The sequence below is a fragment of the Canis aureus genome, chromosome 12 (genome assembly GCF_053574225.1).
Source record: "Canis aureus isolate CA01 chromosome 12, VMU_Caureus_v.1.0, whole genome shotgun sequence".
Classification (NCBI taxonomy): Eukaryota; Metazoa; Chordata; class Mammalia; order Carnivora; family Canidae; genus Canis; species Canis aureus.
Window position 1 is genome coordinate 27,581,293 of NC_135622.1, and position 22,435 is coordinate 27,603,727.

The 22,435-nt window shown below is 49.8% G+C and overlaps 1 protein-coding gene and 1 long non-coding RNA gene across 7 annotated transcripts in view; one reads left to right on the forward strand and one right to left on the reverse strand.

Moving 5' to 3' along the window:
* PSD4 (pleckstrin and Sec7 domain containing 4) overlaps positions 1–12,938 on the reverse strand; it is a 35,151-nt gene extending 22,213 nt beyond the window's left edge. Inside the window, exon 1 of one of the 5 annotated variants that reach the window (XR_013349239.1) lies at positions 12,611–12,938. Coding sequence is in view for 1 of the 5 variants with exons in the window: in XM_077843259.1 (XP_077699385.1) it covers positions 12,611–12,664 (54 nt within the window). In the remaining 4 variants the exon portion in view is untranslated. Of the gene's footprint in view, positions 1–806; positions 958–12,610 lie in introns of those variants that run through there. The other 4 variants (XM_077843255.1, XM_077843257.1, XM_077843259.1 and 1 more) reach the window with 4 other exon arrangements.
* Positions 12,335–22,435, forward strand: part of LOC144280834 (uncharacterized) — a 54,405-nt gene continuing 44,304 nt past the window's right edge. The window contains exons 1-2 of one of the 2 annotated variants that reach the window (XR_013349242.1): positions 12,335–12,578; positions 18,986–19,146. This is a non-coding gene — a long non-coding RNA (uncharacterized LOC144280834). Of the gene's footprint in view, positions 12,579–12,690; positions 12,857–18,985; positions 19,147–22,435 lie in introns of those variants that run through there. The other variant, XR_013349241.1, reaches the window with a different exon arrangement.

Sequence of the window (22,435 nt, forward strand, 5' to 3'; positions counted from 1 at the left end):
CTGCCTTTTTAGCAGAGGAGTGAAGCCAACCATAGGATCTTAGGCCCTTAGAAGGACCTTCCCTCCGTGAGACTCCATTTACCATGAGGATGACAGCTACGAGCAGAAGGCCTCACAGTGTCCTGAACAGGGAGGCTTTGGCGAGTAAAATGATGGCCACTGCGTATCAGGTCAACGGGCCTAAACCACGGCTGCCCTGGCAAACCAGCTAGTGGGGTCCCTAGCACTAATCCAGCCTCTTGGGGTGGGGCCTGAAGGGCGAGGTAGAGCTGGGAGCCCCCTAATGGCCAATTCTGCGTCTGAGCTCCCGCAGCAACTACACCCAAAGCTGCCTCCGCCCCAAAGCCCAGGCCTGTCTGGCTTCCTTCTCTCTAGCCTCGCTCTCAAAGGCTCACCCGGAGCTTCTGGTCACAAAAGCCCTCACTGGGTACCCAGCCACAGTGGTCACCAGGGACCTGAGGAGGCCCGTAAGAGGTTCAGGAAGGAGCCCCTTCCCCCTTCCTAATTGGAGACCCCCAGCGGCTCTGGAGAGGCCAAGGTACCTAGGGGTCAGAGCAGGGATCAGAGGCAAGGCCAGATTGGGTGGGGTGGGTTGAGGGAGGAGGGGGACAGAGAGAAGGAAGACGAACGTGAGGGCTGCAGGCCTGCCAGGCTCATGGAAGGTGGGCCCGCAGCGGGCCTACAGAGCCCTCCTCCTGCCCACCTGCCCCTGCGGCTACCACAGGGGCCCGCATGGGACTCTCCACATCCCTTGCTCCCCTCGGCTCCCGCCAGGCCGCCACCCCCAGCAGGCCCACCTTGCTCACCTCCCAAGGACCCAGGAAAGGATAAGCGGGCCTTCCCCACGCAGGTCCGTCCACCAGTGAATGGAGAATGTGGCTGCCGGTGCTTCCGACTTCCGCTCCCCTCACCACCACGACACGCTCACCCCTCCCACCCCGCGGCCTCCTCCGGGCCCCTGAGCAGCTCGCCACCTCACACTTCCTGCCCACAAGCCAAGCGCCTCCATTCCCAGGTCCACTGCCTCTGGCCCCCTTCCTCAGGCCCCTGCTGCCCCGCGGCCCCCTACCCTCCAGGCGGCCCAGAGAGACGTGGCGACGCCCTCCTCCCCAGGCTAGGGCCCAGGGACAGAAAGGGGAAGGTGCTGTGCCCGGGCTGTGGACAGGCCCCACCCCCTTCCTCCCAGTGGTTCTGTCACCAGGTTCTCATCTCTGCCCCAGCTGGCGGTCCCTCGTCGCCAGGCACCCAGGGGACAGAGGAGGGCCCTAGCCTGGCAGCTTTTCTTTTTCCGTTTCTCACAAATGATATTGCAAACTGTGAAAGGCTTCTTTTCATACAGGTAATAGCGGTGCCTGACACACTTGTCTTGCAGCTACAAAGTGTCCCCCAGGAGCACCGTACTGCACTCCCCTCAGCTCTATTATGAAGTACTGCTATGTCCACTGCAGGCTGAGGGCAGGCTCGGAGAGGTGACACCACTGCCTAGGGTCGCACACCCGGGAAGTCACACAGCGGAGGTTAGAACTCAGAGTGTCTGACCACGAGAACCAACAGTCATCCATTCCCCACTACTGAATTCCTGCAGGATGCAGGTCACAGCTGCCCACGAGTGTGACACAGAGGCTGGTGGGGAGCCTTGCTCGCGTACCATTCTCTTCTCCTTCTGTACAATCTACGTCTTCGGCCTCAGGCACCCCCAGCTTCATGCTGAGGCTCCAAAGCCCCGTCCCTGCCCCAAGCTCTGGTCTGCACAATTCCAAGGGCCCAGAAGACTTTGCCACTTGTGAGCCCCAGAATCAGAATACCTTCTGACCCAGGCTGCCCTGGCCCCTAGTTTAGAGGCCTATTTCCAGCTCTACCCCTCCTCCGCTGTGTCTCTCCCCCAGAAGGTCAGGCCCACCAGGCCTTTCTCCACCATACTCAGAGCACCCAGGAGCCTGGAATTCTCGGCTTCCTGGGCCCATGTGGCATCATCCTACCAAGAGGCCCTGCATCACTGCTCTGTGCAGCCCTAGACTGCAGGGGGGTTGGGGAAGACAGGGAGAGGAGGGACGAGGTTTGCACCTGCGGGCAGGTTGCCCCCTGCAGGCACACATGGTACAGGGTGGAGAAGAGGGAGGGGAGGCTGGCCACAGCAGGGGTTGGAGGCCAGAAGTGGGCTCTGCTGTGGTAGCCACATTCAGGGGAAGCCAAGAATCTCAATTCAAATCTCAACAGGTCACACTATTAAGATGGGAGGTAGGAGGATAGACACACTTCAAAGAACACTTTGTCAGTTGCAGTTCTAATTTTTACATATTTGAACACATCAGATGGGCCCCTCCACCGTTCATGTTCTGGGGCTAGCAAATGCTAGGGGCAGGTTTATCTCCTGAGTGCCTCAGACTCAATGTAATGCTAACCGGGTTCATCACCCCCACCCTCCGTTGCCCGTCCTGCTGTATTTGGGATCTTACAGAACTGTGCCCAGCTGTACATGCCAGAAACCCAAAGTCACCTCAGCCTGAATGCAAACCCTCCCTTGAGGCCTCTCTGGAACATGGCCCCAGCCGGCCAGCACCTACTCCTCCTGTGCTTCCTATGAGAGAAGCTGCTGACCCCTCAGGAACAGGACACAGGACATCTGTCCCCAGGGAGCTTCCAATCTAGTGACAGAGGCAGAAAATAGACAAGTGGCCTAGGTAATCTACATCTGATTGTAAACTGTGGTTACTGGGGAAGGTAGGGGTGGGGAGCCAGGAGGGCCAGCGGCAGGAGACCTGCAATGCTTGTGGGGACCATTACACCTTGGTGAAGGGGAGCCAGCATGTCTAATTCCTTGCCTGAGACTGGAAAGTTCTCCATGGGTTAAGGGGACAGAAAGCAAGCCAGTGTGGTTGGGCAGCTGGCTCAGGGGATAGTGGGAGGAGATGAGGTGGGAGTGGCAGGACCAGATGCCAGGGGGGCCTCAGCAGCCAGCCAGCGTGCAGGCTAAGCAGGGAAATGACAGGTCAGGAGCACTGCCATATTGGTTTTTAAGATCAACTACTGCCTTATGGATAACAGACAGTCAAGGGCTCACTGAGGAGCAGGGACCAGCTGGGAGCCCCGGGGGCCCAGGAGAGGCAGGCTGGTGGCATGGAGGGGCTCAGAGAGGGCAGAGCAGAGGAGCAGGGGGGCTTGGGATACACACTGGGCTGAGTGGATGGACCAGCTACTCAAGCAGAAGCAAGGTGTGAAGAGGAAAGACTAGTCAGGGGCAAGCCCCAGATTCCTGACTACAGCAACCAGATGGGTACAAATGGCATTTGCAAAAATGGCAGGATTGGGGAGAAGATCCAGAGTTTGCTTTTTCAGAGTTCTTTTTTTTTCAGGTTTGAGATACCTGTGAAACTCAAGCAGGCAACTGAAACCATGCCTGGCGGGGATAGGAAGGCTGGGCTGCAGAAGTGAGCGTGTGTGAGCAGCAGGAAGGGGCTACTTGAGGGACTGATGGAGCCTACTAGGGACGAGTCTGCAAAGGAGAGTGAGAAGGGACTGCCAGGGAGGGGACAGAAACATCACAGAAGACAAGAGAGGAGATAACTACAGAAGGAGGAAGTGGTCAGCTATGTCAAATGCTACTAGAAAGTCTAGGAAGATAAGGAGCAAAGTGGCCATCCAATGTGGCTGCACGGGCAGCCCTGGTAGCCCAGTGGTTTAGTGCCGCCTTCAGCCCAGGGTGTGATCCTGGAGACCTGGGATCGAGTCCCGTGCCGGGCTCCCTGCGTGGAACCTGCTTCTCCCTCTGCCTGTGTCTCTGCCTCTCTCTCCCTCTGTGAGTCTCTCATGAATAAATAAATAAAATCTTTAAAAAAAAATGTGGCTGCACGGAGCTTATGGACAAGCAGAGGTTGGGGGCACCAGGGGCATGATGGGGGCTGAAGCCAGGCGGTCACAAGGTGAGGACTGATTAGGAGGTGAGGACCTGGGGTCGATGTCCCAGACCCCGATTCCGGCTCTGCCCCCCACGGTCCAGCCTCTACACCACCGCAGTGATCCTGGTGCAAGCAGCTCCGGTGGCTACAAAGCTGCTGGTCAGGCAGGGTGCCAGTGGTCTGCCTCCTCTGTGGACTTATGAGTCCACATGCTCCCCACACTACCACCTCCTCAAGGGAAGGACCAGCCCATTCACCTGTGGAGCACGAAGGCTGTGGACGCCTGACTCATGCATGCCCACGGCCACTTGAGTGAATGAATGAAAGCTACTCGTCTCCTCCTTGATCGCATCAGGAGGATGCCACAGGCAATAGAATCTGTCCCTCCCTTTCCTCCCAACCAGTGGGGCGTACGGGGGGCTTGTATGTGTGCATATGGGATGTGTGTTTGGTGGTGTGGGGGTGTTTCTACTCACAGCAATCTCCAAGAACAGATTCCCTGACTGCACCAGCCACCAGCTCTCTTCCATCTCCCAGAGCTTTCAGCCCCTTCTCAAGGTTTCCAGGACTAAAACTCTGGAGGGAGGATCCCTGGACACAGGCAAGGAGGGCACCAACTCAGTGGCCATGTGGCTTGGATGGGGACAGGAGGAGGGAACTGGCTTCTGCCCCAGAGCCCTCGCCAGCACAAGCTTTGACCTACCTCCCCTTGCCACGCCCAGGGATTCCCCACCCAGCCCACCATCCCTGCCCTGGGGCCCAGAGGACACCCAGCCCCCTGACCTGACCACAACCCCTGGGCATGCAGCCTTGCCTGGCAGCCCCTTCCTGCCTGCCTGGAGGTAAGTGACTTCCTGTTTGCCTGCGGAGGAAGCAGCTCAGCAAAGGTACGGAGGTATAGCTTACGAGCTAAGCACAGAGAAGGGAATAGGGCCCACCTTCTAGGGGAGGAATCCCCTCTGGGGATTCCAGCACTGCAGTCTGCCCTCCTGAGAGGTGGAGGCATGAGAGGAGACGGGCAGCAGGGAAGGGAACTGGCACCTGACTTATAACTGCCCTTCACCACGCGCTGCCCCCCGCCCCTGTACTGACATTTACCCGGCCCTTTACAAGCTGCATCTCTAATCCCCCTGAGGTTGTTGTATGAATGGGGTGTCATTACCCCCATGCTGCAGCACAGATGAGGAGACTGAGGGTCTGAGCAGTTACTCTGGCTGGATTTGAACCCAGGACTGCCAAACCCAAGTGAATCCACTTTTTGCTCTACCCCGTTGCCCCTTGCCTACTGCTGATGTGAATGAAGGAGCAGATCTCTGCAAGTAGCAGCACTACTGACAGTGTAGCCTGAACTACCTCTCCCCATTCGAAGCTTATAGAAACTCCTGAGCTGTCCTTGCAGGGACACCAGCCACTGGGCAGGGTGAGAGCTGAAGCCAAAAGTCCCTCAGTGGGTTCCTGTGTGGCTGAATAACACTTTCTGTTGTTTAGGCAGCTACACGTTTTGTCTTCCAGAAAAGGCCCTATTCCCTCTGAGCTCTCCAGCCTCCACAACCCCGGGGCCCCAGGGAGGACAGACAGGAGGACGCTTGCCTCCCTAAACATTCCTCTCAGGTTAGATGGGGATACCTGCACTGGTCTATGTGACTATGGGCACCCTGGGGGTCTGAGCCAGGAGCTGAGGAGGGAGCACTGGGGGTGGTAAGGGCTTCCTTCCCCTAGAACAGGAGGGAGAAGTCTCTCAGAGGCAGGGAGCCTAGTCTAGTGGTAACACCACCACCACCGACCTCTCGATACCTATGTGGGCATCAGTGCTGCCCCTGGATTCCTGGAAAAAGGCAGGAAGTGATTATTATGACAGTGAATGACAAGCTTCTACCTCTTGGGCTTGGTTGCCCAGTTCCATGGGAGGCACAGTAACTTTGGGAAGGTGTTTCTACACTGCAGGCCCAGATGCCCAGGCCACAGCTCCCTGGCTCTCCTCTTCCTTGGGACTAGTCTGGACCCAGCCTCTGTCTCCCAAGGCTCCCCTTCTCCACTCCCTCCCAACTCTGTGTCTTTGTAGATTGGCACCTTCCCTACAGCCTCTTGTCATGGGTCTGCCCTCCTCCTTAGGCAAGCGTGGGTAGGTTCCTAGCTATTTGCCTCTGTCTCCAGCCCACCCTTGGCACCCAACAGATGCTCACAAGCATCTGCTAAAGTACAAGAGTATGCAGTTCTTCTAGTGGCAAAAGAGCTCACAACCTCAACACCCACAATTGGGAATTGGATAATAGATTATGGTAGAGCCCAGAGCCATATGGTGAGCCTCAGCCACCTTTAACTATCTCAGTTTTAGAGAGTATTTAATGCAGTGGAAAGATGCTCATGGCATATTATTAAGAAAACCAATTATACATTATGATCTTAATTTTTAAAAACATGTTTGTGTATTTAGGCAACAAAATACCAAAGCATTGGTTGATAGTGGCTGAATGCATATGGCAACGCTATACATGATTTAAAGTTCCTGATGCACTTTTTGGTATGTAGCTAAATTTTAAAAACAAGTATGTATTATATTTATCAGCAGCAAAAGCAATAAAGGCATTAGGAGATTAAATATGCTGAATTAAACAAGTGACGATTTCCATGCACTTCAAAGACTGGGATGTTCTTGACCAACCTCGTCCCTCCTTCTGGGTGGAGGCAGGGAGCTAGTATGCCACGAGGACAGTCTGCAATAGTGTGCACTGTTTTTGACCCCTCACTGTCACCACCCTTCAAGTGGCTGCCGGGGTGACCTCTCTGACGTCTTTGACAGGGACCTGTTTAGAATTCCGGAGTTGCTATGAAGATTATTTTAAGGTGAAGACATTTGAGATTTGACAGCGGCAAAAAGAAGTCTTCTCAGAGCTTCCTTTAACTGACTAAATGCAGCAAATTCTGGAAAATACAGGTCCCATAAATTCCTGCTTCAGGGTGGAGCTACCCCCAGAAGATGAAATAAAAATTCTCCCAATTCCCTTCTCCAGGAAAGATTATGGCCCTGAAGGACACTGAAAGATCACCCATACCCTAGAGACAAATGTGCTCACAAACCTTCTCATCTCTCACCTGTTCTAAAAACCCATTTGTCTTTCCTAAAGAAACCGATCTGTTCTTCCCATAGAGACCTTTTGTCTCCCTGCCTGCCCCCCCCCCCCCCAAGTGTATAGGTGTATACACTTTTAACCAGCTGCTTCTAACAAGCCAGCTGCTTCTCTGGTTGGGTCTCAGGTGCATGCCAAAAAACCTCTCTTGACTGGTAATCTTTCGCCAGTTTAATTTGCCTGTCCCAGTGACTGAATCTAAGAGGGCAGAGGAAAAGTTTCCCCTGGCTCCTACATGGTAAAGATTACTTCCTCCAGGATTCCATGAACCTAAGGCTGTGTTTGCCTAAGTAGGGATGCAGTACACATAATGAACAATTTTAGTAGTTGAGTATTTATTTGAATATGCATTTTAAAAATATAGCTGATACAATGAACCTGGGCTGTCATAGATGTTGTTTCTTAGGGCCATGTGGAAGTAAATAATAGCTATTTTAGTTTCAAATTGTGTGTAGTCAAGGAAAAATATGAAATGAAATAGTATGGATGGAAAACTCTCCCGTCAAAAATCATGGCAAGATATGTAAATGAGTAGACACTGTGTACTTTCACCTTTCCGAGCATTTACTTTGAAGAAAGAACTGGGAGTTACGTATGATAATGCTAATTAGTCTTGATGAGTTGTCAACTGCTGAATGGATATTCAGGCTTACGATTAGCAGGCATGCAAGGCTGTGGTGTTCCATAAAGCACTGAACAGGTGTGAAGGTCCTAGTGAAGGAGGAAGATGACACTTAGGGCAAGGCATTTCCTGGGTCCACCTAAAAGGCCCCAGACTTCCCTGGAGGTGCTGGGACTTAACCCAGCTCAAAGCCACAGAGCCTTGGGCTTCTTGGTCCCTTCTCTGTGCCAGGAGGACCTGATCCATGCTCTCTCCACTGTGGCCCGCAGAGACAGAGGGGTGGCCTGGCATGGCAGCTTCCAGTGGGAACAGCACCAGGGAAGCTCAGAGCTCATCCCTGGGAAGAGAGCCCACACACCTGCACCACCCGAGGTCCTCTCCCTCTTGTCTGTCTCTGTGTGTCTAGGCCTCCTCTGAAGCTGCACTGGGAGACACCAGGAAGGCAGGGCCCTCCACCCCACACCTGCCCAGGCTCCCATGCGGAGAAGAAGCCTCTCTGAAGTCATGCAGCCAACAAAGGGAGAGTTGCAGAGTGTACCCAGCCTCCTTGGCTGGTTCAGCCTGTCCATCCACTTCTACTTGCAGACCTGCCCCAGGCTCTGGTCTGCCTGGGCCTCTCTGGCCCTACTCTCTCCTGGGGTGACCTCACTCACCTCACAGGTTCATCTCCCTCCCACCTTCTTGCTGAAAGCCGGGAGTCCTAACTGCCAGCAAGAATCCTCTAGCCCAATGAGCAGGAGTTAGATTCAGTAGCATGCCCCACAGTATGCCCACATGCCCACAAACATGCCTCCCCATCCCCGTGCCCAGCCTGCCCTCCTGGGTCTTGTCTGTGGTGTCACATCCACCCAGCTTTCCAAGTTAATAACCCTGACACCAGCCCAGACCCTTCCTGACCCCAGTGCCCCATCCTGCTGCTTTTCCCTCCCCAGCACATGCCACTGCCCTACTCTCACCCAAAACCTCTCTCACCAGGAGAACTGCAGGGACCTCCTGCCTCTCAGAATCACGGGCAGAAGGTTCCAGTTTTCCAGGAGATCACTCTTGCCCTTGAAAATACTTCCTGCTGTCTCTCAGCCCCTGCCTTACCCATGTTGCCATCTGGGAAGGTGCAACACTGGCATGTGAGACCCCCCAGTATCTCCCAGGACCACACTTCCACATCCCGAAGCACAATCCTGAAGTCTAGGGGACTCCCTCAGTGTCCTTGGTACTTTGGCACACTGCTGTGTCCTCATGCTATACTCTGGGTCATCTGTTCCTTTCACCACTTTCATCTCTTAAATCCTCCTCAGCCTCCGAGGCTACTCCCATAATTTCTCCAAACCATCTTTATAGACCAAGCCACTAGCCAGAAAGAATCAGCTATTATGAGAATCCCATAATCCCAGCTAGGGAGCGCCAGGCAGCGGTTGGGAGCGACCAACCAAGTGCTCACACAGCACTCAGATCCATCTTTTTAACAAAATAGCTTCGGGCTGAAAAAGTAAAAAGCACATGATTTGTAGCACAATACAATTTATGTAAGTTTGAAATACATGCCTATATAAATCAACATCATCTATTTCTCTAGAATACATCCAGATCCCAGAATAAACCTACCACAAATACCTCAAGAGTGGCTGCTGCTCACAAGAAGGGAGGGGGGGTGCGAGGGGGCAGTCGGTGGGACGAGATTTGAGGGATGAAGTCTTCTTCACAACAAGACCCCTGATAATTCAATCACAACAACAAAAAGGCGAAAATCCAATTGAAACCGCCAGCCACGGATGTGAACGGTCCACAGAAAGAGAAAGACCAATAGCTAAAAACAGGTGTGAGACATAACAGCACTCCCTATAAAGACTTATTAAAACGACAACGTGGTGCCAGTTCTTTTCATCTGTCACACTGGCAGGAACAGGTTGGTAACACACGGAGTTGGTGGAGCAGTGGGGGAGCAAGCTGTGTCCAAAGTGTGTCACACTGTGCCCCTGGAATGCAGGGCTGACAGCATCGACATCTAAAATACTCGTTGCTCTTCAGTCGGTAATCCCACGTTTATTCATTTCCCCTGCCGATATAGTCACAGAAGTGCACGGACCCATAGGTACACGTGTGCTTGCTGTCACAGCAGACACACACAAAACTGAGGAAAACCACCTCAAAGCCCATAGAGGACCGGCTAGAAAAACAGGCTGCACCCACTCAATGGGACATTGCATGTATATTTAAAAAGGGTGAAGTATTTCTTTATGTGCTGAATCAGAATAAGTATCTTAAGTAAAATAATAATGATGATGATAATACGGAACTGAGTATTACTACCATTTGTGTAAAAAAAAAAAAAAAAGAGAGAAGTTATAGATACTTGGATGCTCCTTTGCAAACAGAACACATCTCTTTTGAAATAGTCTTGAGAAATTGCCTCCGAAGAGGAGAATTGAGGGTCAGAGCACAGGAGGGAGAGGGAGATTTTCCACTGTGCATCCCTAAGGGCTGATAAAATCCCTAGGGTACTACACACACAGGTAGTACCTTTAAAAATACTTTCTAAAGAATTTTTAACCCGTGCAATATTATCTTAAAGAGAACAAAAAGAGGTGGAATGTGCTTCTAACCACTAGGGTCTCCTCTAACCATCCCCTGCTGTTAGGCCCTAGGATCTCTTTCTACTGGATTCCTCTCTCCTTTGTGGACAAACATCCCTTCAGCCAAAACCTCCCCCATCCCCTCTCTGTCTCTCAGTGCCTGACTCTAAAATTGTGCCCCTTGATGGTAAATCCTGACTCTTCACTTACTAGCTGTGTAAAAGCAGGCAACTGTCTGTCCTACTCTCTGGGTCTCTCAGTTTTTTTCATCTGTGAAATGGGACAGTACCTACCTCACAGACTTGCTGTGAGGATTTGTGTTTGCACATAAGGTGCTCAAAGGAGAGCCTGGCATAAAGTATGTGTTCAATAAATGTCAATGATAAATGTCTTGTTTTCCTTTTAAGCCTAAATAAATCACCTAATTAAAGACTGAAAGGTGATTGGAATCTTCCAAGAAGGCAAGTTTTTCTCCCCATATCCAGTTTCCAGAGATTTACTAATTTTTAAAAGCTTGGGATCTGTTTTACCACTTTAGTTCTCTTTGTGTGGCCCCATGATGGTTTTCCTGATGGATACTGGGTGTAAGAAAAGCAAGTGACGCCCCTCGTGCTAAGACACATAATCTCCATCTCTAGTGATCACCTATTCCCCTGCTCACTGTAAACCATGAGGCTTGACCCTGGGTTTGCAGAGAATATGAATCTTCCTGCCTCAGCACCTGGGAGCATCATCTGCTTTCTTTAATGCCTCTGGTCATCAGGCTGTGGCCACACCTGAGGAGAGCCTCTGAAATGTCTGCTCGCCTCCCAGAGTCACACTGGCCTCTTTCCTATTCCTCCAGCCCATTCAGCATGCCCAGCATGCTCACCTTATTTATGCCTCAGGGCCTTTGCACTTGCTATTTCTGCTGCCTGGAATGTTCTTCCCTCAGATAGTCACATGACTATATCTTATCTACATTCAGGTTTCCACTAAAATTTCATCTCCCCAGCACAGCCTGTCCTGACCACTCTACTGAACACAACTGCCCTATCATCTTCTAACCCCTTAAGCTACTTTCCTTCTCTTAATAGCACTTATCAGATATGACCTTAAAATTGCTGTTATTGTTGTTTATTGTCCATTTCTCCCACCAGAAAATAAACGCCGTGAGGGGAAAGACTATATTGTTCGCTGATGTATCCTTAACACCAGGAATAGTGCCTGGAATATATGGGCCCTCGGTAAGCATTTGTTGAATGAACAAATGAGCGAGTGAACCCACGAAGCCTGTCTTCTGGGGAAGCTTAGAGTTCCGCCTTGATGTAAGCTCCCCCACAAGTGTATTCTGAGGACTCCAGAGAGGAGCTACTCACCACTTATCCATTGCTCACTGACCCCTCAGAGGCAGCTCAGAAGTCTCTGCTCATGGAAACAGAGGACATCCTAACCTGAGCCCCAGAGTTTTAGGGCCTGAAAATTGTACCACCTTCCCACTTCATTTAGAAAGCTTGTACCTTGGCAGCCTGGGTGGCTCAGTGGTTTAGCGCCTGCCTTCGGCCCAGGGCATAATCCTGGAGACCCGGGATGGAGTCCCACATCGGGCTCCCTGCATGGGGTCTCCTTCTCCCTCTGCCTGTGTCTCTGCCTCTCTCTCTCTCTCTCTCTCTCTCTGTCTCTCATGAATAAATAAACAGTCTTAAAAAAAAAAAAAAAAAGGAAAGCTTGTACCTTATCTAGCTAAGGGCCAATTTCTCTGGTCTCACCACCATGCCCGCGACCAGCCAGTTTCTTTTGTTTTAAAATATGCTCTCTGAAATAACGTGATTCACCCACTTGTTTATTTTCTCTCTCATACAACATGTATGTAAACAAGAGCGGCTGCAATGCCTACATGCCTGGTTAGCAGTCAGCACTCAGTAAATATCTGTTGAATGAATGAATGAATGAATGAATGGCTCTTCGTCATAGGCCCCACACAGAGAAAACACCATGTCTGAAAGTAAAGAATGAATCATTCTGCACTATCTGCTATCAAACCTTGGCCTTGGTGTATTTCTTACGCAGAGGGGCTCACAGACATTCAATTAGTTGCTAATTACATTCAATCAGCTCTGGGCTGGGGAAAGGGCCGGGCTAATGAGGTTCAAGGGCAGGTGGAGTCCCAAACTACTCAGGCCCTCCCTTTGATACTGGCCTCCTGACCTAGCATGCAGGCCACAGACACAGGGGTCTGGGTGAGTGCACTGACCAGAGAAGCAAACTCTATCCTGCGGCATGGAAAAAACCCAGCAAAGGAACGCACATTCCTGGCTCCAGCGTCCCAAGAAAGGACAAGCTAGACTCCATTCTAGGACCAGCAAGGAACCCTAGAGGGAATGTGAGTTTGTTAGTTGGGCAGACACTGTTTACCTTCCCAGGAATCTCCGATGTCTTCTGGCCAGGCACATGGAGATGGGCCAACATCCACGAGGGCAGGGAGGGCAGGGGCCGCGGCGGCACAGGGCCACGGTCATTAGCAGCGAGGCCCTGGGGTCACCCGGCGCTGACACCGGGGCGCAGACCCAGCGGGCCCAGCTGGAGGAGCCCCGGAGCAGAGCCGCCAGCCCAGCCCAGGGGGCACCGTCGCACCGTGCGCCGTCCCTGTCACCAGATGAGGTTGGATTCCGAGGGCGCCGCTCGCTCCCCACCGTCCCGCGGCCCCTCGGCGCAGGGCCCCGCAGCCCCCGCAGGTGCTCCCGCGCTCGGCGCGTCCCAGCGCACGGCCACCGTCGAGGGCTGCGCGGGCGCCCCGGCCCGGCCTCCCCGCGGGCCCCTCCCCACCGCCCGCCGCGCGCCTGCTCCGGCCTCCCGCCGGCCCGGCGGCCCCATGGCGCGGCGCCCGAGCGCGGGCGGGAGCGAGGGCTGCGGGCGGCGGCTGCGCGGGCCGGCGCGGCCTGCTCGGGCGCTCGCGGGAGGGCCCGGGTTTCCGGGAGGGCGGGGAGGGGCGGGCGGGGGCGAAGCCGCCCGACTGGTCTGACGGCGGCGGCGCGGGCCGGCCTGCGCGCTCCGGGGCGGGGGCGGGGGCCGGGGCGGGGGCCGGGGGGCCTGTGCCTCGCCTGTGCGCGCAGACCCCGGAAGCCGAGGCCGCCCAGACGTGTACGCGCCTCGAGCCGACGCGCGCAGCCCCCGGTCCCTGCACACCCGTTGCTTGTATTTCGCGGGCGCGAGGAGCACTGCGTGGTCCGAGCGCAGCATCTCGGCCGTGACCGCCGACCTCGGTGTGCTTCTGCTGGCTGCTTTGCTACTTGACGGCATGATGGCCAATACCTGTGGTTTGAGACGAGCCTATTTTAGCAGCCATATCCTCAGACATCGGTCGACATTGGCGGGCAGCTTTTAGTTTCCAGGATTCCACTTGATGGCTCTCGGTTTCTGGTTTCTGTTTCTGTGGCTACGTTAAGGCACCGTATGTGAAAATCCGGGTTAAGTGACTCCTTATCTCCGACATAGCCCAGTCCTAGAGACTGGCACCCGGGGGCAGCCCATCTCCCCGCCTGATGCTGCCTAAGATGGAACCGACCAGGCTCTCCTGGAAGGAACAACAGCTAATGTTTATTGTGTTAATTTTTTTAATTTTTATTTATTTATGACAGTCACACACACACACACAGAGAGAGAGAGAGAGAGAGAGAGAGTCAGAGACACAGGCAGAGGGAGAAGCAGGCCCCATGCACCGGGAGCCGGACGTGGGATCCGATCCCGGGTCTCCAGGATCGCGCCCTGGGCCAAAGGCAGGCGCCAAACCGCTGCGCCACCCAGGGATCCCTGTTTATTGTGTTAATTATGTGCCAGGCAATAGCTCCCTGTCTTAGCACATGCAATCCGCTCAACTACCCGATGACGTAGGCAGCTTTTCACCTAGTGAAGAAACTGAGACACAGATTGATTAAGTAACCCGACCAAGGTCACACAGCCAGAAGGACCTGGAGTCCATGCTCTACATCAGCGTGCAGTGCCGATGCTTTGTCTTTTTTAGAGGGAGCCCTGCCCGATGCTAGCTCAGCCATCCTATGACTTAATTCATTAGTTCACTCTGCAAACATACATTATGCACCTGCAGCATATATGTCAGGCATTGAGGAGGCATTGTGGGATAAGGGATGAAGACTGACCATATAGACTGACAGTGGAGAACAATCACTGAATTTCAGTGGGTTAGCTCATGGAGATGGTTATCCTCACCTTTCTCAATGGAATTAAATTACAAATCAGTAACAGTCTTTTACCTGGAAAATGCCAAATCAAGCAAGACATCTCCAAACAACCCATGAGTCAAAGGAGACATCACAGGGAAAAAGGAACACTTGAAACCAAAGTGGCATAAAGACAGAGAAGCAGATCAATGTTTGAACCAGACTTTTCAAGCTATAGATCCACACACAAACCATCAACTGGTACCTTTTGACAAAAGTATTAAAGTAATTCAATGGAGAAAGAAAAGTCTTCCCAATTGTTCTGGAACACATAGAAAGCCATATGGTAAAACGTGAACCTTGGAACTTGTATCTAGAGTGAATAACGATATCTTTCAGTTCAATAACAAAAAGACAACTGAAAGATGTGCAAAGGATCTGAACAAATATTTCTGCAAAAAAAAGATACACAAATGGCTCAGAAGCACAAAAAAAGATGTTCAACATCATTAGCCATCAGAGAAATGCAAATTAAAACCACCATGAGATACTCCTTCACACATTAGGCTGACTACAATTAAAAAAAAGACAGTTAATCTCTCTGTTGAGAAACTGGAACCCTCATATGTCACTGGTGGGATTATAACATTAAAAAAATGATCTAACAGCTTTGGAAAAGCAGTTTGACAGCTCCTCAAAGGTTAAACATAGAAGTATCGTATGACTTAGCAATTTTACTTTTTGGTATATATCCAAGAGAAATGAAAATGTATCCCCACACAGAAATATGTACAGGAATGTTTCTAGCAGCCTTATTCATAGTAGCCAAAAGTAGAGCAACCCAAATGTCGATTAACTGATGAATGAATAAACAAAATGTAGTATATGTATACAGTGCAATATTATTCATCCTATCTAAATCCATATTGTCGCATCATGTATCAATTTTTTTTAAGATTTCATTTATTTATTTGAGAGAGAGAGAGGGAGAGCACAGGAGTGGGGGGGGGGCAGAGGGAGAGGGAGAAGTGGACTCCCCGCTGAGCAGGGAGCCCATCACAGGGCTCAATCCCAGTTCCCTGGAATCACGACCTGAGTCAAAGGCAGAGGCTTAACCAACTGAGTCATCCAGGTGCCCCTGGATTTAATTTCAGAAGCATTTTCTCAGTGAAAGAACTCAGTCACAAAAGACCCTGTATTGCATGATTCCATTTATATGCAATGTTCAGAACAGGCAAATCTCTGGGGACAGAAAGTAGATCCGCTGTTGCCTAGGCCTAGGGAAAAGGGGAAATGGTCAGTGACTGCTAAAAATATGGGGTTTGGGTTTGGAGTGATGAAAAGGATGAAATCAATTGTGGTAATAATAGTTGCACAACACTACCCAAACGCTTGTATTTGTGTTCTTCAAAGAACTAGAACCGACAGGATATATATACAGATTTCTATAAAAGTGGAGATTTATTATAGGAATTGGCTCCCGATCTGCCTTCTACAGGCTGGAGAACCAGGAACACTGGTGGTGTAAGTCCCAGTCTGAGCCCAAAGGCCAGGGGAGTTGATGGGCAAGGGCAGGAGAAGAAAAGGGATGTCCTGGCCTAAACAAAGAGAGCAAATTCTCACTTCCTCTGCCATTATGTTCTTTTCAATGGTTTGGATGATGTCCACCAGTATTGGTGAGAGCCACCTTCTTAGTCTACTGATTTAATGCTAACATCTTCCAGAAACACCCTCACAGACACACCCCAAAATAATGTTTTACCAGCTGTCTGGGTATCTCTTAGCTCCCCCAACAATAAAATTAACCATGACAGTACCAAAAACCATTGGATTGTACACTTTAAATGGTTGAGTTGGGGATGTCTGGTGGCTCAGCAGTTGAGCATCTGCCTTCAGCTCTGGGCATGATCCTGGAGTTCTGGGATCGAGTCCCACATTGGGCTCCCTGCAGGGAGCCTGCTTCTCCTTCTGCCTATGTCTTTGCCTCCCACTCTGTATCTCTCATGAATAAATAAGTACATCCTAAAAAAAATAAATGGTTGAATTTTATGGCATGTGAATGATGGTATCTCAATAAAGCAAATAAAAAAAAAAGAATCCCGTGTTTCACCTCACATCACACATAGAAATTAACTCAACATGGATCATAGATCTAACTAGAAAAATTGAAACTATAAAATATCTAGAAGAAAATAAGGAGATAATTTTGCAACTTTGTAAGAGTCCAAAATTTTTTACAATACTAATTGTATTAAAAATTTTTTTTAATTATGTTCACCAAAATACCCTGTTAGGGAAATGAATAAGCAAGTTCTAGATTGGAAGAAAATATTCACAAAACATATCTGACAAAAGAATTATATCCAGGTCATAGTCGACTGCTGCAAATCAATAGTAGAAATACAAACCACTCAATTAAAATAAAGGCCGATAGACTTGAACAGACACTTTACACTGAAAGATAAATTGCCAATAAGCACAGAAAAGGATGCGCAGTATCATTCATGCAAAATAAAACTACAGTGAGATATCACATCATCTCTCCAGGAATGGCTAAAATTTGAACACTCATAATACCAAATACTGGCAAGGAAGTAGAATGACTATTACTTTGCTGATGTAAAAAAAGATGCAACCTTTTTGGAAAGCAATTTGTCAATTTCTTATAACACATCTGGCACTGAACTCAGACATGCCACTCCTAGCAATTTACTCAAGAGAATGAGAAATAAATGTCCCCAAGAAGACTTGTACAAAGAAGTGTTCACAACTGCTTCATTTTTCAAATATGAACACTGGAAACAACCCCAAACTCCATGAATGAATAGTGATTTATTCATAAGTTGGACTAGTGCTCAGCAAATAGAAACAATCTACTGATTGCCCACAACATGTGGATGAATCTCAAAAGCATGATGTTGAATGAGAAATTGTCATTTCAAAGCAGCAAGCAATTTTGTCAGGAAAAAAAAAAGGAACCTTTGGAAAGGCATTTGGGGCAGGTAGATCCTTCGTTCTGGGGGAAGAATGGAGTCATTCGATTATGCCAAGCAGAAACCATCCTCCAAAGGGGAGGCATTGGAGATTTACTCTGTAGGCGCATGAGCAGGAGAGGAGAGACCGAGTCCCTGCACACTGCTTCCTTGTGTTTCCTTCCCAAATCAGAATCGTGCCTGCAAAAAATTGCTGCCGCTTCTGGGGAATGCTCAAATGATCACAGGCCAAGTGTTTCACTGGGAAAGGCCTCACCAAGTGCTTTTTGGGGAGACAAGTGCCACCTAGTGGTATAAGAGCTGAAGAAATAAACCCTCTTTCCCTTTCTCAGAACCCACTTGGACACTTTGAGAACTGGATGCTCTGGGATGATCTGGAGAGCTGGCCCTTGGTCCAAACAATGATGAATAAGGAGAGGAGGGAAGTAAGGGGTGGAAGGTTTGGGGCTAAGGTCCTGACAGACAAGAGTGTGGGCCCCTTACTAGGTCATCCCAGCAATCCTATGGATTGAGGGGAGGAGCGAAGGGTGTTAAGGGGCAAGCTGGACCGGGATCCTGACACTCGGACCATGTGATTTTCTTTGTTTCCACAGCCTGAAGACATCTGGGGACACTTGGGTTATAACGTCATTTTTTAAAAAAGGTTTTATTTATTTATTCATGAGAGACACAGAGAGAGAGAGACAGACAGAGACATAGGCAGAGAGAGAAACAGGCTCCCTGCAGGGAACCTGATGTAAGACTCGATCCCAGGACCTGGGGATCACGACCTGAGCTGAAAGCAAACACTCAACCACTGAGCCACTCAGGTGCCCTGGGTTATAACATTATTAAGCCAGTTTTTATATAAAGCTTTTATGCAGGGTACTTTTACACATGCTATTTAATCATCAAAACAACTTTGAGAAGTACTATGATCTTGGTTTTCCAAATGAATAAAACTAGCTTCAGGAAGCTTTAGTAGCTTGTTCAGAATCCTCTAGCTATTACATGGTGGAGCTGGGTCTTCTTCCTGGGCCTTCTGACTTCAAGTCAGGGACTTCTGTTGCTCTGCAGCCCTCTCCCTGGCAGGCTGGCATATTGGATTCTCTTCAGTAAAATGCTGACCTCTGGTGGACATTTCTTGAACTGTTTTTTTGGGTGTTTTTTTTGGTTTCCGGGTTTTTGTTGTTGTTTGAAAACCCCCACATACTGGATGCAGCAGAAGACCCAGAAACATTCTTTTGAAAGCTGAACATCCCTGTATTTAGGCTTTGTCAGATTTGAGGATAAGAACCCCAAAACAGATACTTCAACTATCTCCAAACTTTTCTAAGAATTGGGTTCAATATCAAGCGTGTTACATTTTGCCGTTATGATCAGGGATTTCATAATGTTATGAAGAGGAAACACAAGATTATTTGGTTTCCCCAAGATTTGCAAGACTTTTACCCCAATTTAACATCTACAGTTATAACATAATTTATGCCAAAAAAAGAAGCTCCAAGTGTGCCTTAACTAGACTAAGTAGAAAACCTTCTACCTTCAACTCAGATTAAAATATAGTCAAAATATACTGCTGACTTGGTAAAGAACCTTTCTCAGAAGGTAAGCATCATTTACCTCCTTTGCATTTCCAGATGCTACCAGACAGGGTTCACTCTGGGGGAGCAGCTGTGAGGACTTGAACTCAGGAGCCTTCTGGTCCAGGGGGATCTTGACCTGAGCGTGCCCAGACCACCCCCAAACCAGTCTCTGGAGATGGAGTCAGCCTTCCATCGGTTTTGGTAAAGCTCCACAGGTGAGCCTAATGAGAACCACAGACCTGGTCTCATCCCCTCCCTTTGTAAGTGAGAACATGGAGGTCCAGAGAAGAGATGGTATTTGGTCCGCTACTTAGTAGGGAAATTCTGACTAGACTAGGAAAACTTTAAAAACCAAATGGAGTCCCATACTTTCAGGTTTGCAGTTTCAAGTGAGCTGTTCCATGATTCTGTGGTCTTCCAGGGCAGACCTCGAAGTGACCAAAAAGGCCACATTCCTCTCCGAATCTTGCCCATCTTCCCTCCCTGTGCTTTGCTCTCCTACCCAAGCCTCCGACCTCCCAGCCACCCTGATTGCCAACTTGTCGCCTTCACAGGCGGCCCAGGCCTGCCTTTTCCGAGCCACTTCACAGGCCCTGTGCTATGTAAGGGAGCCAAAGGTGGCCTCTGCATACTGGCCCCTAGGTCGCTGATTTCTTCACAGTGAGCTGAGACCTATTCGCACCAAAGCCCACCTGAGGCCAAATTCAAATGTTTACACAACCAATTGTTTTACACATCACCCAAATAAGCTGTGTTTTAGCCATTTAGAGCCTGCCTGCTTTGCATACCCCACAAAGCTATTCCCAACATCTGCTAGCCAGGGATAAGCATCAGGTCATAAAGAGTCCAGCTGATGCTGTGCTGACCCAGAAATTCCCTACTGTGCTGCTAGTGACATCACCTAGACACATGAGTACCCTCTCTCTCTGTCTTTCTCTCTCTCTCTCTCTCCTCCCCATGCCTGCCTCTCCTCCTAAGTAGCAACTTCCTACCTGCCGAGTAGCCCCTGAAAGGACTTCCAAGCCTGCGGGGAAGGGCACCTGTCAAAGGGTAGCCCGGTAAAGCCCGTGTGCATTACTGCCACCTTGTGGCCATATCTTTCTCCCTGATGAGCTCCAAAATCTCTGCAACCTGCAACAACACCCTCATCTTTTTCCCTTCTTCTAGGTTTCTTTGAAAACTTCCCTGGCCTAAGTTCCCTGTCTTCCCAAATTTTCTGACCCATGTAATACATTAATTCCTACTGATGTATCACTGGCCAATTCATTTATTCATCCAATATTTATTGGCCAACCTGTACATATCACTTGCTGATCTAGGTACTTGGGGTGCGTCGTAGAACAAAACAGATAAAAATCCCTGCATGTGTGGAGCCGATGATGTTCTAACAGGACAGAATGGGCTTAAAGCTTTTCTTCTCTGTCTCTCTTTTTAAAAGAGTTTACTTATTTATTTACTTTGTTTTTAAAGATTTTATTTGTTTATTCATGAGAGACACAGAGAGAGGCAGAGACACAGGCAGAGGGAGAAGCAGGCTCCCTACTGGGAGCCTGATTCAGGACTCAATCCCAGGGCCCCGGGATCATGCCCTGAGCCGAAGGCAGATGCTCAACCGCTGAGCCACCCAGGCACCCCAATATTTCATTTATTTATAAGAAAGAGAGCAGAGGGAGAGGAACAAGCAGACTCCACATTGGTCATGGAGCCCGACACGGGGCTTGATCTCAGGACACTGAGATCATGACCTGATCCAAGTGAAAACCAAGAGTTGGATGCTTGACCAACTGAGCCACCCAGGCATCCATAAAGCTTTTCTTCTTAAAAACACATTAAGCCAGAGAAGAAGGTCTTTTTTTTTTTTTTAAAGGTACCTAGATTTTTTTTTTAATTTATTTATGATAGTCACAGAGAGAGAGAGAGAGAGAAGCAGAGACATAGGCAGAGGGAGAAGCAGGCTCCATGCACCGGGAGCCTGACGTGGGATTCAATCCCGGGTCTCCAGGATCGCGCCCTGGGCCAAAGGCAGGCGCCAAACCACTGCGCCACCCAGGGATCCCCCAGAAGAAGGTCTTAATAAGGGAGTTTGGGTATCATCAGTGAGCTAGTGGGAGGAATGTTGAGGACATGGGTTAGGTTTATGAGAGTCAGTTTAACAAATGCACCTGAGTTTATACACCGCATGAGGGCTGCTCTTTGAAGCAGACCTTCTTAAACTTGAACGTGGATTGAGTTACCTGGAGATCTGCTCAAGATGAAGATCCTAAGTCAGGAAGTCTGGCATGAAGCCTGAGACTCTGCATTTTAACTCTTCAACCCTGCTGCTGCTGCTGCTGCTGCTGATCTGGGTACCACACTTTGAGCACCAAGGCTTTCAAGCAGATTCCCTTGAGCACTGACTCTTCCAGAACTGATAACAGTAGTACTACTACACAGAAATATTGCAAAGATTAAATAAGTCAGCCTTGTGCCTTAGTTATTACCTGCATTTAGAGATGAGGAAACAGAGCATCCAAGACATTAACTCACTTGTCCGTGAGTACTCTTTGCAAACAGGAGAGCCAGAACATTCTAGAGCTCATGTGCATGGCTGTCTCACGGCCTTGTCCATTATTTACCTACAATTGGCTGTTTGATCTAATCACACAAAGTGGCTGAGCCTCATGTTTTCCCCTTCTGTAAGAGGAGGGCAGGGTGGCTGTAGAGCCCCACAAGTGTTGTCAATATTGGTACCATTAAGCCTCGAAGTGTTTTCAGCCCTGAACTTCCCCCTTTACCAAATTGAAATCTATCCGCCACATGCACCCTTCTCTGACACACAGCATTGTACCCACACCAACTCATTTTATCCCCCAATCATCCCTGAGGAGCAGGTGTGGCTCCTTCCATCTTCCATCTGAGGAAGAGAAAGCTGACCTGAGGGTGGCCTCCTCCAAGGAGCCGAGATCTTGACAAGAGCGTAAAGATTTTCTCCAATTAACCAATTGGTAAACAGGTTGCCTTTTAACCTGTTGAAGTTAGTTTTTAGCGATGAAATCTCCTCTTCCATCAAGGGGATGCGTGAAGTCCGGTCTGTAAGTGGAGAGGATCAGAGGGCTTAGCTGGAAGTGGGTTCGAGGCATGGAGCTCAGCCTTGTGACTTAGATTTGTGGAGTTTGGTTCTGTTTCCTGGGCCTTGGAGAGAAGTCCAGGGAACGCTATTTGCAAAGCCCATCTAAGTCAACAATCTTTGGAAACAAGTGAGCAGCAGGCCCCAACGAGGGAGGCAACCCAGCTGGGCCTGACTCAAGGACTCCCGAGACCACGTCCAGAAGTCAGCAGAACCCAAGCAGGAGGAGGGACCGCACTATGTTTGAGGACAGTCTTGCACTCCCACCTCACAGGGCCAAATTCAGTATTCCACTTGGTGTTCTCATCATTCCCAGTGCCCCGTTTTCTCACACCTCAGAGGGGCAAGGTTTTTTATTTTTTTAGATTTCAAAATTATGAAATATAGCATACACACAG